Here is a 19,767-nt window from a genome sequence, read left to right on the forward strand (position 1 = left end):
ACCTTGAAGGTGGAAAGGTAACAGCCAGCTGAGAACCACCTTGCAAATGTAATGGCCTCTCTGACAGCTGTCACTCTTCTCTCCAAAGAGCGAAAAAGGTCAGGGACGTAGCCAGAAAAGCAAATGCCAGCTCAACACAGATACACACGCCCCACCCCATCCCCCCCGACTTAACTTTTCAAACATTCAACAGAGAGGTAAAGTTTGCAGAAGCTGTCACGCACCCACCTGCGAATATTTCTAACCTAACAGCCCAGTTTGCTAGTAGAGTTAGTAGCATGCTCTAAAGTGAATGAGCAACATTCAAAAGCAAGAAGGAAAAACATGGTCTTCAGAGTTCAGCTGCTCTTCCCTCCTTAACTCAGCAGCTACAGCCAGGGTACTTGGCAGTCGAATTGAGTACAACATGTGAATACTGTGCTGTAGACAGCAATTCCAGAAAACCAGGATGGAGAAAGGGAATTGCAGTCAATTCTCACTGCATGTTGTAGACTCAGAACAACACAGTAAATCACAAATCTGAGCTACCTGTTTACTCAGAGCTCTGTATGCCACTTAACTAACACGGAAAGCTGAACACATCATCAGAAATTTCAGGTACAATTGCAAGTCTTCACATGAACCTTTTGTGACTTGCCATTCCATCTGCCACAGGTTGCTCTGTACGTCTACCTATTTCTAACTAGCCTCCCCACCTTACATCTGTCATTGTAGTGGTCAGCACACCTACCTCAGAAATCTGTCTCATCTGTAAGAGATGGGAAGAAACACAAAACCCCTCTACCTGGCCTTCTCCCTCACTGTTTGCAGCTGATGGAGCTGCACAGTAAAACACACAAGCTCCTCTGTTGGCATAACTTGCCCCCAGCCTGAAAGTGGAAAAGAGCAAAACTATGGAATTGAAATAACCTGATTAGTTTCACCGAGGTGCATGTGCACACACGAGCAGCTATGAGATGAGAAAACTAACTAGGAAGGGAAATGGAAAATGCTGGGGATAAAAGCAAGGTTTAGTGATAAGGAGTACAAAAGGAGTAAGCAGAACGACCTCTGACAAAATAAGAAAGAGAAATATTGGAGAAGCTTTCATACTGATTGTGTTTTAATTAAAATCATTAACAAAGACCACTGTCTTTGGCATGACATCAACCACGACATCACATTTGTGAAACATGAAGGAAAGTCCTTTCTGGTTTCTAATTCACATAAAACCAGGAGCTAGAGCAGCTTCTTCTGGCTTTCATTGAACTGCTGACAAATACTGTTTGATTCCAGAAGAATCTCTGTAATTGCAAGGTATGTCTGATCTCAGCTGAAGGGCAGGGGAACAATATACAGCCAACAATGTTTTTGTGACCAAAAATCCCCCAGACAAATAAAATGCAGAGACATTTCAAGTAAACCTAACTTCCCAAATGCTCTTACACGTTCTCATCAATCTTTCGGGAATATCTTCAATCACCTTTTATACAGTCTCAATAGACATCTTATGTTTCTCTCTTTTTAACTCAGCCTATCTCATCATGCACCCTAGACACATTCTTTCTTGAAAACCGTTTATAGAGCTCAGCTGCACACCTTGTTTAGCTTATGTCCACTGCTTTGTCAATGCATTTTTTAGAATGAGAGTCTGGAAAAAGAATGTGCAAACAGTCTTTGAAACTCAGGTCAGGCTGAAAATCCCCAAAGAGTAGTCCATGGTTACTTGTAATTTAACATCTTTGTGCATGCAGGGGAATCAGATTCCTAACAAAGCCCTTTTAACAGGCTGGTCCTGATTGTTTCCAAAGATGTCTCTTCAATTTTTTTTCGCCTTCAATGGAACACTTTGGAGAACAAATTAAAATGACTGTATTTGAAACAGCCAGAAAAGTACTTATCTATGGAGGAATGCTGTGCTGTCAGATATACAGTCTTTCAGTTGAGTTTAAAAAGAAGAAAAAAAAACCAACCAAAATTCCTTTATTCAAAATCTGTGACATTTTTGAAAAAGAGTAGTAACACTGCTGCATTACCAAGTCTGCTCTGGTTTCCTCCATTTTGCTTCTAGGTTTTCCATGCAACTACTGTCCCTGATCTGCCATCCAGTACTCCACACAAGGTGAAATAAAGGTTCTTTTGTTTAACTTGGGACTGGCATATTCTTATATTTATTTTGTAACCACCTGAGAATAGCACTATCATTAAAAAAAAAAAAAAATCTTGCATACATAGGCACAGAGGAGTATGCACAGAGAAAGCAGAGTATTAGCCATAACATTTCATGGGGAAAACACTTCAGAAAGATGGTTACTGTTTTATAATGGACAATCCCAGTACATCATGGGCCCAGTGACATCAGATACCAGAAAGATGTCTATGATCCCTCCAGAGAAACCATTTGGCTTTTCAGGACACTTTGCAAACTCAGAAGGGCTTTGGATAAATCACACTGTGTGATGCTACTGGGAATTCTTCCCTTTTTGAACAGCTGTTCAGAGACTTACAGGGCTTTGGAAAGTAGCTCTTCCTATCTATTTCCAAGTCTGCTCATGGTGGCCTCCCTGGACCAGCAATCTAGTGTAGCTGCCCAGAAATTGCATTAGTGAGATCCAGTCCCTAGTTATTTAAATAAGAGGTCACCAGGCTGAGAATCTGCAAGGATATGATACATGAGTCAAATGTATGACTGACATTACAGTACCTGCTTGTAGAAATGTCCTCAAAGGGGTAAAGGATTTCTCCATTGTTGCAAATCTCACAGATGAAACCCTTTTGACTACAAAGGCTGCAGCTGTACACATGAGAGGTGGCAAACTTGATCACCTTCCCCAAGAAAGGAGCCAGCTTTCCTTCAATAACCTGAAAAGAGAAGACAATATTGAATGAACCCTGAAAAATGACTAGCACTCCCTGAAGGACTGTGACAATATTTATTAATACAGAAGTGCAGCTAAGTGCTGATGGTTAAAAACAACAAGAAAGTTACTTCCCAACAATTAAAGCTCCATGAAATCACAAGTGATAATAGTAGCCAATGAACTGGCAACGATCCAAAAGTAAAAACAAAGTCACTATCCCGCTGTCTCTATATAGCAACAACACACAAGATTAGAAGTCATTTTATGTACAACAATGCATTCATATACTAAGGCACAAAAAAGTAGATAGGAAAAGAGTTTAAGGCTTCCATATTATCATCTAACTGACAGCTATGGATGCTGCCTTACATTTATGATTTTCATTTCTTGCTAGTTTTTACATACAAATTGCAGTTTTGTCTTGGTTCCTTTTCGTCCAAAACACAAATTTCTCTGCATTTTTTTGGTGAACAGAACCCTGGCTTTCTTCCTTTAGTAAGATTGTGTTTCCCATTGAAAACCATTAAAATACAATATTCCCCTCATTGCCAAAATGAAAAAATGCTCAGATAAACTCTTGAATAGGAACCATGTTTTCTTCCCTCAGCGTCCAGTTCTCAAATCAAGAAGTCCCTCACTGCCAGAGAATCCTGTTAGACCATTAGAAGTGATTAGCACTCAGTGTGTTGGTGTGAAAAAACATCCATGCAGTATAGATTAAACTGCTAGCCACAACACTCAACTAAATTTGTGACTTGGTGACAATGCCTCAACAAGGGGTGCTATTCAGGCCAAATACTTTCCATTCAGATCAAACTTCCAGACACTTTAAGGAATTCTGCTGCTGTAGGCAATAATGAAGATGGAATAAGGCCCTAAGTGTATAGTCTTCTCTCCTGGGCTTCCTGTGGTCTGGATGGCAGCCTGCCAGATTAGTGACAGAAATGTGTCACGGGATTTGATAGTGACCTCCTATAACAAGGAAAAAGAATGCAATAATTGCTGATTGAAGGCTTGCACAGGGCTGTGCCCTGAAACCTAAGACTGCAGAGATGTACACTTAAAAGCATGCCAGATTCAGTTCAGGTACCCCTTCCCTAAATATGGTAACACAACACTTGTAATTCGGGTATAGTGTAAACAAATCTAGAGAAAGCAAAGGTCAAGGCAGAGAAGAACAGAGATTTTGGAAGCACTCCTCCTCTGTGTAAAGTAGAAAGGAAATAAATTTGTATTCCAGGGCAACTTCCTGCCCACTAGCCAAGATAGACACTATTAAAGAGTACACATGGAAAAGGAGGTGCATAGGTAGTGTTGACGATGGCATTGAATGGCACAGGCTTGAAATGTGCCCCCTCTTTGCTTTCAGCTCTAGCCTGCTAACAACATCTGCAACAACAGGAAGCAGCAGTGTTATTGCTAGTACTGCAGATAGGACATCTGCTCATGTTAGAGGAAAAATGACGTTCCTATTGCATCCTGGTATAGGAAGATTCCCTTCAACAGAATATAAACAATGCAGAGAAGCTGCTGTATGAAATTAAAAAATGAAAGCCATAGTTCAAGGTACTGATATTACTAACCTTCTAACAGATGGTCAGAAGTTACTTTAGCTCCCCTAGGCTGGGTTTTGTTTTTCATTTTAAAGGAAGAAATTCCTTGCTCGCACACTCGAGTTACAGAGGGTCTGAAAGCCAAACAATTTGGGAGTAGGGAAAAGATGCGAAAGGTGATGATAGTATTCAATAAACAGGAGGAAAGAAACAGTGAAGTCACCCAGCTAGTGACACAGCTACAATCACTCTCCCAAAAGCCATTTAGCACTAACAGATGAAATACACATACAAAGACAATAAATGAACCACATACATAGTTTCCAAAGCTACAGCAACCACCTCTGACACGCTACAAAAGCTCAGCTTAAAATGCCAGGCTGAAGAGAGTTTGTTTGCAGCTCTAAGTTTGTACTAATGTCACTGTTAGCAAGAAATTAAAAATTAAATCTCAGAATTAAAATCACATTTTATATAATGTAATAAACAAAATTAACATAATTATTAGCTTCCTAAGCATCAGGGGTGAATTTAAGTCTGTACAAGGTACAAAAGGTTTCCTATGCTGAAGAGTTCGCAACCTAAAGACAGCCAGAGAGGGCAGCTGCCCCCAAGGAGCTGGTGTTATTTGTCCCTATTTATTTATTTGTATGGCTTGTTGTAGCACTCTGGTGGGTTGGTTTGTAACTGGCCACAGCAGACATACAATGAAGACAATATCTTCAAAGAGCCATGCATGCCAATTTTGCAATGTGAATTACAGGCCATTTTACTGTATTATAGGAAGAAGACAAAATGCAGCATCAAACTTACGTTATCGCTGCTTTTAGCATCTGTAAATTTTGTGTCATTTTTGTTTCATCAGAGACCTCAGGGCTGTGCACAGGATATGCCTTTTCCTTGCAGCCTTCTCTCATTCGTGCTTGTAGCTAATAAGAATAAAATTCTCATCTCCATTTATCCTGGCAAGCAAAAAGGATGATTTCTACTTGCTGTCCCCAAGAGGTGTTTACACTTCCCCGGTGAGTGTTTTACAGCTTGGGAAAAGGAGCGTAGGACATGCAATCAAAGGTGTCAAAACTTCTCCAGTGACTAAGCACTCTCCTGTGACAGCTGAAGGCCCAGGGTCAGTCAGTTTAGACATCCCAGAACCACGATGGCAGAGTCCCAGGATGTTCTCCCAGTTGATGCTGGAATCTGATCTTGAGTTTCAAGGAAACACAAGTGATTAAAGAATAGAAGTGTGTTAAATAAATGTAATGCATTATCCAGATATCAGGGAAATCGGAGGGGGGGGGGGGAACCAAAAGACCTCAAGAGGCCGTCGTGGCAGAGCCAGCAATATCTATGTCATTCTTTACAGCTGTATCTGTTACTACAGTCTTTCAGTGACATAGACTCCACAGCCCCCATGCAGTCTATCCCAGCACATGTCTGCTGGAGTCACTTCCAAGCTTTGACCCAAACTTTTCCTAAGGACATTTCAGGTTACAAAATAAGCTTACAAAATAGAGAAACTGTGAAATCGCACTACAAGCTGCAGAACAGTCCATCACGTTTCATAAGAAATGTGGAAATTTAGCACAAAACTAAGTTAGGAGTATGCCAAAGGAACAGAAACCAGACATTTCACCATTGACTTATCCCATAAGGGCTTAACAATACAGCCCCAACATGTACCTGCAAAGGCTTAAAAATATATTCCTGCCTCTTAAAAAAAATTAAAAAAAAAAAGAGCATCAAGCTTAAAACAAATTAAAATTTTGCGGAGTTCAGATTCTCTTCTACCTACAGTACACATGAAGAGCAAGGTCTGTTTTCTAATCCAAATTCTTTGTAGTGCAATTGTTTCATTGTCCAAAATTAAGGGTGAAAGGTGACTGATGATGGCATCCTAGGTCATCAATTGATGGCGGGTGCAATGCAGCTTTCTCTTCCTAAACTGGTGAAAGAACCCATCCCAGAAAGGATTCTGGACATGGGGCCATGCTCTTACAGTTAGCTTACCACTGCTGCACCTGGAATATATTGGGGTAAGCTGCTTGGTGACAATGGCAGGAAAATATTTGTGTTCAGAGGCCCAAAGCAAGTTGTGTCTCTGAATAGCCCCAGTGTTCAGATCAAAATCACCATCCGCCTCTGTGGATCTGGAAAAACACTTCTCTCTCAACTACCACAGGACAAAAAGCCGTGACTTTGCATACTGCGGCTCCTAACTGTTATGCTTCACGTTAGGAATGGTATAAAAATACACACCCACATGTACACACATAAAAGACAGGCCCTGCCCTGAAAGCACGTACAATTTAAACCAACAAAACGAACACTTGCTTTTTAAACTGCCACATATCTCCCACCCTAAACAGGACAGCTGTGTTTTGGAGGAGCCTGCCATACAGGCTCCCTGCCCACACGGCACACTGCAGAGAGCATCCCTCCAGCCAGAGCACAGCTGCAGATGCCGGGGCTGCCAGGGAGGGGAGAGGAGAAGCCAGGAGAGCCAGCAGGAGCCACAACCCAGCCCGCTGCCCAGACTCCCGCACCCAGCTCAGGAAAGCTGAGGTAGTATTGGCATGCAAGAGGGGAAGGCAAAGACTAGTCTGCAGCAGTGGGAGAAACTAAAGTGGTATACAGTATCTGAACACATGCCAAAGGGGTGTTGTGACAATTATTTTAGATAATTTCTAGAACAGAGGCTTTTCATACAAGTCAAAGTTATGAATAAAGGTAAATCAAACTTTCTTCTTTGTATATCTTTGTGCTACTGTTCACTTAGGTAGCAGTATAAATCCAAAGAAACAATTATGCTCTGTATGAGTGAGGTTGGGGGGAAATATGGGGATTGCTGAACACTGGCAGACAACTCAATGTTGGCAACGACTGCGAGAGCCTTGGGCAGCAGGAAGACACAATGCACATGCACTGGGTTATGTTTTTCCTGATTCAGCAGGAAGACAGAGAAGATGAAAGGCAGCAGGGGCTATGGTACAAGTTGAAATCCCTTTGGATACATCACATTAATATGATCATGAGGGCAATGTGTGATCAGTCAAAGTTTAACTACTTGTCAGGAGGGCTGCTGGCTCCCAGAAGTTTCCTGATCCTTCTGTCCAAAGACTGGACGTTACTCATAGTTCCCTCGCTCTGGCAAGGTGATGTTTTCAGAAACAAGCAGGCAGCCAGCTGTCTCCAGAGAATAAGAACTGGAAAGGCCATAGACCACAGCATCCACCACAGGCAGAGAAATCCTCCTCAGTGACTCGCTATGTGAGTGACAGGGTCATTGCCCACAAGAACTTCCAGGAGCAGCACGTGTTGCCCAGGGGACTCTCACTGGTATCCCTGTTCCCCACCTTCATGACACGTTTCTGAGCCGATGATGCTACCCTGCACCAGAGGAAAGGCAGTCCCCTCACCTCTGACACGTGCTGTCCTACAGCTCTGTCCTTACCCCCCCATCCCTCATCATCAGCTCTCAAGGCTGAGCACAATGCTGGTAGAATTCCAGCTCTGAAAGCCCTCACTCCCCAGCCCTAGCTCTGGCCCTAAACCTCCTCCTTCCATGTAGCACAGTACAGGGGGGCCAAAACTCCAGCCCATTACACACAGCAGAGAGAAGTCAAGTCACTTCGTCTTCCCTTTTCAGTCAACAAAGACTCCTTGTATGAGAACATACTTACCAGCATGAAGGAGGGTTGCACAAACTAGTCCCACAGGAGAGCAATATAGCGAGTACTGTGTTGCAATATATATGTTTTCATATTAAAAACCAAAGTAGAAAAGTGGTCAAGGTAACTGGCAGAACTTCTCGTCTCTGTTGAGAGTTCTAACTCAGAGAGGTGGTAACGTAAACTCACAGTTTGTAATAACTTTCTGTTTGGAAAACAGAACAAGACAAAAAAATGCATGAAAAAAACCCCTAATACAAAATTAAAGTTTGTTCCAGTCCCTGACAGTTGTTCAAATTAGAAAAGATGTAATAGCAGCCTTTGTCTGGGTATCCCTGAAAAGCAGTCAAATATTGATTAAACAAGGTAAGCATGGAAGTCCCCTCCAAATTCAGACTGTGTCATTCCCAAAGAGGTAACCTTACAAGGGCTTTAGGTGGAACTAGAGGGGGCATGTGCAGAAGGAGAAGGAAAAATGAGTCAGCTGTAATCCACTACTGCTTCAAGTAACACCTCCAGAGCCTTCCATCCACCTGTTAGACCAGGTCCACAGAAATATCCAACCCTTTGCATCATGGCCACATAAATCAAACAGACATGATGAGCCTTCTGGACAGGAGAGAAAAACCAGTACAGTTTCCAGACATTTCTCAGGAGAGTGTTTGTTTTGCGGGCAGGGCTCCTGTCAGCAATGCTAGCTAAGAAGTAAAAGGTAAGGAGTAAGACCTCCGTCCTTGTAGGAGTCTACGTTGTGAATTTGAGTGAGGGTCATCAAATCTCCTACCCTGTCCGTGCATTTTTACCAAATTCTGGAAGTGCAATAGATGTTTCTTATGGAGTTCATAAATACCTTTGATCACCTACATGAGGACTGTCAAGACAGGTGGTAAAGGGGATATAGGGATAGGGGATATATCGAGCTTTCGGATACACTGTTCTGCTCGATGTGAGGAACTGCCAAGGTTAAGAAGTCCAAATTCTGAAAAGTGTTGCGGTACGTTAAACCACATCAAGGGTTTCTGGATTAAAATAATTGTTAGATTGAATTTGCTAGTCTGAGTAATTTCCAACATATAATTAAAGTAAAATCAGAAGCAGTTAGAAAAGTGGGGTTTTTTTCTTATGTTAAGATCCAGGATAATGGAGAATCCACAGATGAAAGATATTTTAACAGAAGCTATCCAGAATCTAAGAGAAGGAAATCTACCCACATCTGTATATTCTGCCAATCTGACACAAGGGACAGCCAACAACCACAGGTACCATGTAACAAGCACGTCTAGGAACACCATCACTTCACTGTGGCTAAGTGATCATGGAATAAACACTGAGAAGGGAGGTAGAAATGTCCCCAACTCTCCTGGACTCTCAAACCTAGACCTGTAATCTCCTCATGTACAAGAAGCACAGGAAGAAACCCTGGTTATTCTCCTCATAGAGGAGGAGCATCTGTTGCTACTGCTCTGCTTAAGAGCCCTGCTACCAGGGTTTAGTATTCCATGTAAAAGTGGTGAAAATACTGTAAAACTCGGGTATCGTATCACTGGCACTGTGAGACAAGCTAAATTTGCCAAATGGCTTTGTGACCCCACCCTTGTAAATCAGCTTGTTAATCATTATCGTCACAGAGGTGATAAAGTTGTTTTATAAGCCAACAATGAAGCAGTAACATTAACTACTTATGTAGGGGCTGGCATATTTCTCTGCAGATAACATTTATTAGAAGGCACTCGCTTTAAAGACACAGTTTTGCCTTGTAACCTTCTTCTGGAGCACAAAGGAATCTGTTCCACTTCTTCCTCCGGTCTGATTTACATGTCAGACACAAGTGATGCCTGGAGGGGATGGGTTAAGTGATATGAAATCCCTAAAACACCTTGAACTACAGGTTCAAATCTCAACTCGATTGTCCCAGCCTCTCCTCCTGACAGAACACAATTTATGATTATTTCTCAAGGCCAGACACACACTTGGCTCTATCTGAGAGACAGACAGAATTTGCCAGGAGGCACTGACGCAATGCAGAAGAGACATGAAAAGGCCAAGAGGCACTGAGAAAATAGAAGGGGTGGTAGACATGAAGGTCATTCACCATCCCCAATTATATACATTGAAGGGCTAGAAAGTCCTTTAATTATTGGGATGTCACAAGCATGCCTTGCAGAAGGAACAGTCAACAATCGTGCACAGCTTTCCACCATCTTCTAAAGTCAAGCTTCCTGCCTCTTGCTGATTGTTTTCTTTCTACCTCTCCAGAAACAGCTAGTCTGAATCAAGCCTTTTGCTAACAAGCTCAGAGGTAAGCTCCAGCTCTGCCCAGACCTCAGAGTACCACAGGGAGTGTGCTTCCTGGACTGAATGCAAGGGAAAATAAAATCTCCTTCTGAACAGATTGGCTTAGATTCACCACTGTGCTCACCACCCTCCAAATTCCACGGGTGGGAGCTTTGGAGAGCAGGACTACACACCCAGTAATCTTTCTTCACCTCCAGGACAGATGGGGAATATGCTTTTGAAAGAACAACCAACGATATCAGAAAATAGGGCTACCAAAAAACACCTCCAGAAACCTCCAGTTTATTTCTCATCCTGTGGCACAACCAACTGACAGATGACTGACTTGCTTAAAAACTTCCCACTGCAGAGATCCCACAACTCTCCAGCACTCAAAACAGCTGGAAAGTTTTTCCTAATGCATGCCTCAGATCTCTTCTGCTGCAGTTGACTTTGTTTCCCACTCTACCTCCTACCCTTACATTGCGCAATCTGTTTCAGAAACCACTTTCTGACGCACTCTCTTCTCTGTCACAGGTGACCTCTGTCGCAAGGTGGGAAGAGCAAGAGCAGATCAGGGTGCAGAAAAGCTACAATGGTTGCCTTATCTACCGGCTAACAGCAGAACAAGCAGGTATTTTCAGCATTTGTTAAGCGTGGAGACTGGGCATTAAAGTGGAAAGGGTAAAACGGAATCTCTGCCCTGCAGATTTCAGCAGGGTCAGGATTTCTGTGATGAAAACATGGACTTGGAGACAAGCATGTTACAATATGCTTAGCTAAGGATAATGCAAGCTGCAGAGAAAAGAAAGGGAAAACACATTCCCTGGCTGGGAAGTTCCTAGTCATTTATATCTAGGGAACAGACAATGCTTGCAGACTGTTAATTTCCTTGAGGATTTTTTCCCCTTCCGTTTGCCAGATTCTTAACACCACGAATTCTTGTTACGATTTCAATGCACAATTAATCTTTAGTTCAGAGGAAAGGGAAATGGAAGGAGGAAGGATGATCATGAGGTAAAAGCCCCAGGGAGGCAGATCTCACATCTCAGCTCTGCCCCATCTTTTGTGCCATATACTAGTCTGGTCAGCTTTCCTTGCTCCATTTTGACTCCCAGTCATCTCTTTCAGATTACCTGCCATGTTTATTTAAATTGCGAGTGACTTAAGGGAAGAATTATTTTGTAATATTTGTGTGCACGCACACTAGAATCAGTCACTATGCATTGCTGTAAAACAAATTAAAAAAACCCACAGCAATAACTTCAGGAGAGCCCCATCTTTTGTTGCTACAGCCATGCTACGGGCCACAATCCCAGCTCCCAACAGCAAGGGTGATACCACCCCGTCCCTCTTTCTCCTCTTCCCTTCACAGCTTTTGCAGGTCCCTGGCTGTCCCCAGGGCCTGTTCAGCCTGTAGTACGGGTGGCAGCAGGGTGGACAGGAGCAGGTGAGGCCAGGGACTCCGTTCATCCACTGCTGACACCAGCACAAGATGCTGGCTCTGACATACATGACACCATTTTGCCATCGCTGGCCTTGACACAGACAAAGTAACATCGCACAGCCACATATTGTGCTGTGCTAACTCATCACCCACACAGGGCAGAGAACATCCCAAAAGGAAACCTGGCAATAAACACTGTGACGAGCAAAAAAACCCACAAAACCAACCACCAAATAAATAAAAAATCTAAAGCAGAAATGAGGGAGAATTTGAATAAACAGAAGTCACAAGCTCCCTTTGACTTCTTTGTGCCAGGCAGTCCATGCTGACAGCAGAACTATTTGCTGTTCGTGGTCCTTCCAAACCAGACCACTCAACACGTTGCACTTTTATTTGGTCTTGAAGTGATATTTCACAAATTGGCCACTAACTACAATAGACACTGGGAAGAGGAGGAAAACCAAAACAAGGTCAGGAGCAAATGCTGCTAATCTGTGACAAGCACATATAGGCAGAGGGCAAGATGAACTGAGAGTTTTACGTTGATTGGGAGAGATGAACAAACTGGTGACAGTCCAAGTGAATTTATGGCAGGAGGCAGAGAGGATGACAAGGTCCCTCCAAGCCCTCCCCCATTCCTCTCACGGAAAGGAAGAAAAGCCTAAAATTTCTCAGGTGTCTGGGTGCAAGCTGACACAAGTGAGAAAGCAACGGAATTGTCTCAGTATAAACAACACACCTGGAAATCACTTGTGCCAGCTCTGCCGCAAGACTCCAGTCCCACAGTTTTTGCCTTCACACTCACTGTATTTCAACAGTCTTTCCTCCTTTCTCATTCCCCCAAAGTTTCCAGGCAGCTACATGTCAATTTTGTCACATCCCAAGTTCTCCTAATCTTGTTGCAGGGATGAATTATAGGTTGTTTTAAGAAATAAAAGCAAAGGTTAAAGGCTGTTTTAATCAAAGAAAGTTGAAAGAGTACCAGGAATTTGGCTGGTAGAGAACAGAAAGAACTTTCCTTAGCTTAAAAACATACATGACTGAATACACACACAAGCAAATATGCATTCAGGCAGAGAGTATATATGTGCACTTTTTTTTTTTTTTTTTTAAGATTAAGCAGGCAATTGCACGCAGAGATACTGACTCTACATGCTCACTAAGAAGTTATTTCATGAGTGATATCACAAAATTAGAAACTTTCCTGCCTTGCACAGGACTGGATCAGGGCATTTTGAAGGATTCCTCTGAAGGATTTTAGAACAAGAAAGCAACATACCAAGAAAATGGCTAGGGTTATTCTGAAAAGAACTCTGTGAGTACAAAGTATATTTTAAAAAAAATTCAAAAAAAATTTTTCTTCTCTCATCCAAGCAGGTATCCCTGAGACAGTATTTTTTTTCCTTGGGAAATCTGGTTTCTTGGGATGTTATCCTTGAGATATGTCCAGCTGCCTCTCCTGAATAGACATTTTATGTGAAGTACAGCAATGAGGTTAGAGCCCAATCTTTCACACTGCTAACCCTGATCTCTGGTACTGGGCCTTTCATTCTGCACAGCAAAAAACGAACAGAAGAAACCTGGTTAGCACAAAGCACTAGAAAAGGAGTAGCTTATATTGCTACTGCCTCTTCTAGGGGCTGAAAAAATTAAAATACCTCTGGAGACCTCAGCTCCTCCGAGCCACTGGCACTACTGCTGGGTTGTTTTAAACAGAGTTTCATTCTAAAAAGCCACACTTACCCCAAGCGGCCTAGATTACATACTCACATGGAAAAGCACCACATGTATTTAATAAGCCCTGTTGAAAACTCTGGTTTCAAGCAATGCAAAACCCAGTTCTGTTGTTAAAAATATCTATTAACAATCTTGGTATATCTCCACATCTGGCCTCCAAAACTTTAACACACCTAACATGGATAAACTTGTCTTCCTGGCTGCCACTTGCCAAAATGCTCCTGGCCAGCTCTTCCCCCACGAGCCTGGCCAGCTCTGCCATACTCTCCACCTGACCACAAGCCATTCTGAATGACAGCAACTCCCTTCCCCAGCTGAGCTGTGGTAAAAAGGAAATGCCAGGAAGATCAGTGCCATTACCACTAATTGTAAGCAGAGCTGTCAGCACTTTGGGGAATTATACACACACCTAGAATATCAGCTAACCTGAAGTTTCCTGTTCTGCTGAAAGACAGCTCAGTGCTAGCAAACTCCAGGAAGTGACAGAAATGAGTGATAAAGGAGCTACAGCCACAGGAAAGTATACAAGCTACTGAATTGCTGTTTTGCTATCAGACCTTTTAATATTTGTGGAAATGTGCATTGTGTGTTTTTCCCATCCTAGGACTATTTTCCTATTCTTCTGCCAATACAGTTACCACAGTCATACAGGCACAGATCGTAAAGGAAGGCCATAAAGATGGCTATTAGCGTTATGTCGTTATGGTCCAAGATCCATGTTTACACAGTTCAAGTACAGAATTATCTAAGTGCCTCAAAATCTTGATGTATTTAAATTGTGCAACATATTTAAAATAGGTCAGACTACCCCTCCAAAGTGCTGGTTTCCTTCTTTTGAACTTAATTGTGGTTAGGATGTCTATTTTAAACATACACATAGTAAATTTGGACCGTTTTTACCTTAATGCCATTAAAAATGACTTGTCCTGTGTGTCAGAGAAAACCTGCAGCAGAGCTGGGAAGAAAGTCCAGATTTCATGTGCCTTAGGATGAGAACTGGACCATTGTACAAATTAACAACGTGTATGCATCTCACCTCCCCATAAAACCATTTGTTTCTGTCTACCTCCTACCAAATATTTAAGGGCAGGGGCTTGTACCTGAAACATCAGTTAAAACCCACCACTGTTTTAAACTAGCTCTACTCTGAGCAACGTCTTCCAACCTGTGATCAGCTGAATACCGGTAGTAATGCACTGCAGGACTTGCATCTCGATCACACATGCTGTGTCAACCCTTGCTTGGGAGGCTAGGGATGTAAATCCTTTTCACTACGGTGCTGAACTCTGAACTGTGGAAGCTATGGTACAGAAGTGCTTGGCATTTTGCTGCCCTTGTTGAGCACAGTGAACTCCCACAGAGAACTGTGACAGACAAATCTTCAGCCACATCAGCATAGCCAGGCCTGCCAAAAACCTAATTCTCCTCCTCATTTGCCACCTCCTGCCCCTCAAGCGAAAAAAGGGCTTACCTAAACTTAAAAGGATCTGCTGGTACAGCTATATGGGTAAACCTCTTTGGTAAATAAAAGTTTAAGCTGATACAGCTTATATTGAATCATTGAATGAAACAAACGACAACAAAAGACTTTCTCATTGATATAACCGAGTTTGCACTAATACTTTCACAGGTATGGCTGTATCTGTTAAAAGCGAGGAGGGTGAGTGTGGGGGTGATGCACCTATCCCACTAACACTTCTAAAACTAGAGCAAGCCCAAAGCCCAAAACCCAGTTTTGTCAATCAATATAGCCACACACACACTACTGGCTTTCACCAGCACAGGCATGTGGATTAGATGCCACATCCCATCCTTTTTATGTGAGAATAAAAAGAAACTGCTGGGCAAGGACACCACCACTGACGGGCTTGGAAGTCATCACGCTGTATGTTATAAATTTAAGCTGAGCATTTCTCAGTAATTGCATGAGGACTAAGTGATCAGAAAAGAAGTTTTACTTCCAAAAAAAACAGCAAGTAAAGAGCAAAAAAAAGTCCACAGCTCCTTGCAGTCTTTGCTATTGTTGGGGCTCATGAAACAACTTGTCTAAATCAACCTAAAGTTCTGCACATGCAAAAACGCTGGAAAGAGCACTTCCAATCACCTCTTCCATCTCAGTCTAGGAAAATAAAGGAAGGACCCAAATTTGCCTTTGGAAAAGGAGGTGTGATGAAAATACAGCATGGGTTAAAAGCCTGGAAAAGGGAATGAAATCTAACAATTTCTTTGTTCTTCTAAAGCTTCCTAATCCCCATCTAACAACATACTAGGCTCAAATTAGGTGAAACTTATGTTTCATTGAAGTTCATTTTTATTCCCCACATTTTTGTTAGGGAACCTCATATGCACAAAATCTGAACATTAAGATTTTCATATTGGGAATGCTTCTCTTAGACCAACTGTTCACACAGTCCAAAACCCTATCAGATACTGTAATCAGTATACGTCAGAGGAAGATGAAATCATTCATCCATCTGTCAATAGGGAAGACATCTTCCTAATTCCCTCAGTAAATAATATGTCTATTCTGAAACCTTATAATCTCTTTATCTTACATAGTGTAACTGTGGACATTCTCATTATGGATACTTAATCCTCTCAAAGATGATAAACTTCTGGCCTCAGTAATATTACTGTGGCATTAAGTTCCTCATGCTTGCTGTGTGTTCCGCAAAGAAGCATCTCCATTAAGGATTTTTGTGCATGTCTCATATTCACTGTATGTGAATATTCTCCTGTTCATCCTTTCTCTGCACTGTTCTTCACATTGTTTGTAGGTTCATCTACAGGTAGATAGACAGGAACGTTGATCTGAAGTAAATGGATGTTTTAATTAAATTTTAACGGATTAGTTTATCTACAATGTTAAAATGGATAAATTATACTACATTAAATCCCTGTATGGACATACACATTCAGAATGAAAATGGCCTTAATACAATTTAGCTCACTTTGTTTCCAAAGTAAATGGAGATAAACCAAATGAAAGCCACTTACATTTTGAATAACAGTATTTACACAGTGATTCAATGTAATTCAACTCATCATTTTAAATTCCCATATTTTGTCACTTCAATGTTTTTTTTTCCCCATGTAAACAAGCCTTCAAACCATCGTCTTTTTAAATCTATCTCACTATTTTCATCCTTGACATGCAGTCATTTTTGCTGTTATGTGGATCCTTTTTATTCTGCCATATCTTCTGGGGGTAGTATAACCAGGATGAAATAATTGCCATGATTAAGAATGTTCCTACAGTAAAGACCATCACTGCAATAATCTTCGTACACTTGTATATCTTGCTAATGACATTAGTTAACTCTGTGTAGATTAAGAACCTGGATTTTGAACTCATCACAACAGCCACTTCAAATCTTTTACTTTAAAAGCTCCTGTTAATACGGAATCTAGTGTAAGTAGCAAGAACTACTTTTCCTAAGAAATGCAAGAGTTTTCTGAGTCAGCTTCTGTACAAATCAATGTTTAACAGTGTAAAAACTGTTAGTCTCACCAAAAGCAGCCCCACAGTCACACAAAACGAATGGATAGTTTTTAACTCCAGCTTGCATGAACTGTGTCCACATGCCTACAAAACCAGTGAGACATCCATTAGTAATATCAGCAGAGAACAGAGTTCACACCTCCACTAGGTTTAGGGTGAAGCTACCCTAGATTGTGACTGCACCATCAGGGACTATACTGCATATAAATAAGAGTAATCCATTTTTCCAGTGTACTATGTCTGCTAACACCAGCAATTTCAGGAGTGAATAGGACTGCCTCTTAAAACTTTAATTGGTTGGAATAGCCCTGGATTAACTGGCTAACAGAGATGCAGTGGTGTTATGGGTGACACTGGGCAGATAACACAAGGGTTGGAAAGGAAAGCAAGTGTAATAGGACAGAATAGGCAAGCTGTCGCACTTTGTCTTTCTGCCTGTTAAATGTGAATGCACCTAATTAGTTATGTCGCCTGCTAACACCTCCAACGACAAAGACAATAGGATTCTAAGAATATGTACCTCATGGGAATGCCCACAGACGGACTTGCTGTAAACTTTAATGTAGTCCCTGGGGCCCTGGTCTGCAGTGAAACTTTGCTGGGGTATATGTGTGCATTTGTGTTTTAAATAAACACACACATACAAATAAAGACCACCACTTGCTGCCTCTTTGGTTAAAGGTCAGGCCTACTCACATCTTCTCTATGAGCATTTGTTAATGGGTAAAGTACTAGCAAAACCACTACCTCACCAGGATTTGATGAGTTTCAAAAATTAAGGCCTTTTTATTTCAAATTTTCCACTCTGCTTTTAATCTCACAGTTAAGGTCTTCCCCAGTAGAGCCCTGTCCAAACGGATCCAAGTGACAATCATCCCAAGACCATCAGACAGCTCAAGTATGCACTCTGCCACATCCATAAGGTCCTAGGCATAGAGCTCTGTTAAGCTTGGAAAGAGATTTAACTGGATTTTATTTTAGAATAGTATTATATGCTGCTTCATTTATTGGCAAACAGGCATTTCAACCCTTTTGCACCTAAGAACAGACCCTCATACCACATTTTTGAAATTCAGCTGCTCGGTAGGAAATGACCCATGTTTTCCAGGATCTTTAAAGAGAACTCAGCTAGGAAACAAATCAGAATTGAGCTGGGACTAACCAGGGTAGAGGTTACTTATATCTGCAGATTACCCCTCTCTGCTTTTCTAATTCAGTCACCATGCCTTATCGTTCCATTAATCTTTAATAAACCTTTTAGTTAATTCCCAAACACATGCAATCTACATGACAGCAGGATACAGTGCAAAAACAGCCCCTGGATATGAGGAATAGGCAGCAGAGGAATCAAAAGGAGGGGAAACTTTTAGGATTAAAAAACACCCAAACTGCAGGTCAGTAGAAAATGATGAGCAATGAGGAGAGAAAGCAGTGGTAAGGGGAAAACCAGGAAGGAGAGAGGGGCTCTGAGGGTACTAGTGTTTCTCTGACTGTTGGATTCATTTTCTTGGTGGGGCCCTCATCCCCTTTCCACTCTGGTTCCACTTTGACAAAAACAGGCAATCCGATTTCAAACTTGGAGCCTCTGACATGTGGAAAACCCACTCCAGCCTGGCAACAAGGATATAGCTAGATTAAGAGGTAAATGCAATTTAACCCACCCCAGCAGAAATGGTAATCAAATTACACTGCCTCTAAATATGATAAATTTGGGGCTGGGGCCCTCAGGGGAAATGAAGGTGTCTTGCAAACACAAACACAAAGAAACATACTAAAGGGAACTGCTAAATCAATGGATGAATTGTGACTTCTACCCTCCCTTCCTCCCACAGGGTGCTTGATAAGCTGCTGATTGTTTCTAAAACATCTACTACCAATGTTAGGAACTGATTAAGCAGCTTACAAAGCACTGGGGGCTAATAGACAGGCCCACCAGGGAGACTGCAGCTCTGGAGTTAAGTAGCTTACTTTTTCATGGCTTGATTATTAAAGATGAGATAGCAGAACATGCTGAAAAGATGTGGAAACAGTATTAGACCTCAGATGACTGGCCTTTTTATTTTATATATGGAATAATTTCTACCCTGGGACTTCACTAGCCAACAAAAGCCATGTTTCCTGTAGTTCCGTAGTCTCCAGCTCTGAGGGGCATCTGAACTACCTCAACTTAAATATGTGAACTGAACATCCAGAACTAACTATGCTACCCGTTATGCTGCAGAAAATGTACAAGGGAAACATCAGTGGAAGAGGCTTAAAATAACGTTTTACATGTCACTGACAATGGCATTAGAGTGTGAACACAGCCGTGCCCATGTCAGCTAGCGTATCTTACCTCATTGCTTCCTCCATTGTGCATCTGAGCACTGCAGCACATTAACCTTAGATTCCCTATCCTCTCTTTTCAGCTCTTTTTGCCAAATTCTTCTTGTTTAATCTGGTACGTAATAAAATTCTTTTCAGGCAGATGTACTGCAAGGTGCTTGCTTAGTTCCATCAATATCAATGCAAAGACACATTTTGCTGGCACATTACCTCTTCTGTGGTCACGTCTGTCATAGCATCACACTGCATGGCTTAACTTTGTATAGCAGGCTTGCTGAGGTTTTTGTGTTTTGTGGGGTTTTTTTTATTTTTTCCCCTCTTGTGGTAAGGCCTAGCAGACTTTGTAAATAAGCATTTTGCACAAGGGACTGTACAAACTCCTCAATTCCTGAATAAATATTTTTTCAAGCAAAGAAATAAA

General features: G+C 41.8%; 1 protein-coding gene across 1 annotated transcript in view; it reads right to left on the reverse strand.

Annotated features, from left to right (window-relative positions):
- PLEKHM3 (pleckstrin homology domain containing M3) overlaps positions 1-19,767 on the reverse strand; it is a gene marked incomplete at its 3' end in the record, with an annotated part of 76,977 nt that overhangs the window by 10,007 nt on the left and 47,203 nt on the right. Inside the window, exon 6 of the mRNA XM_082001323.1 lies at positions 2,684-2,841. Coding sequence (XP_081857449.1) covers positions 2,684-2,841 — 158 coding nt within the window. The remainder of the gene's footprint in view (positions 1-2,683; positions 2,842-19,767) is intronic.

The sequence above is a fragment of the Phaethon aethereus genome (assembly GCF_964289735.1).
Source record: "Phaethon aethereus genome assembly, chromosome: 6".
Classification (NCBI taxonomy): Eukaryota; Metazoa; Chordata; class Aves; order Phaethontiformes; family Phaethontidae; genus Phaethon; species Phaethon aethereus.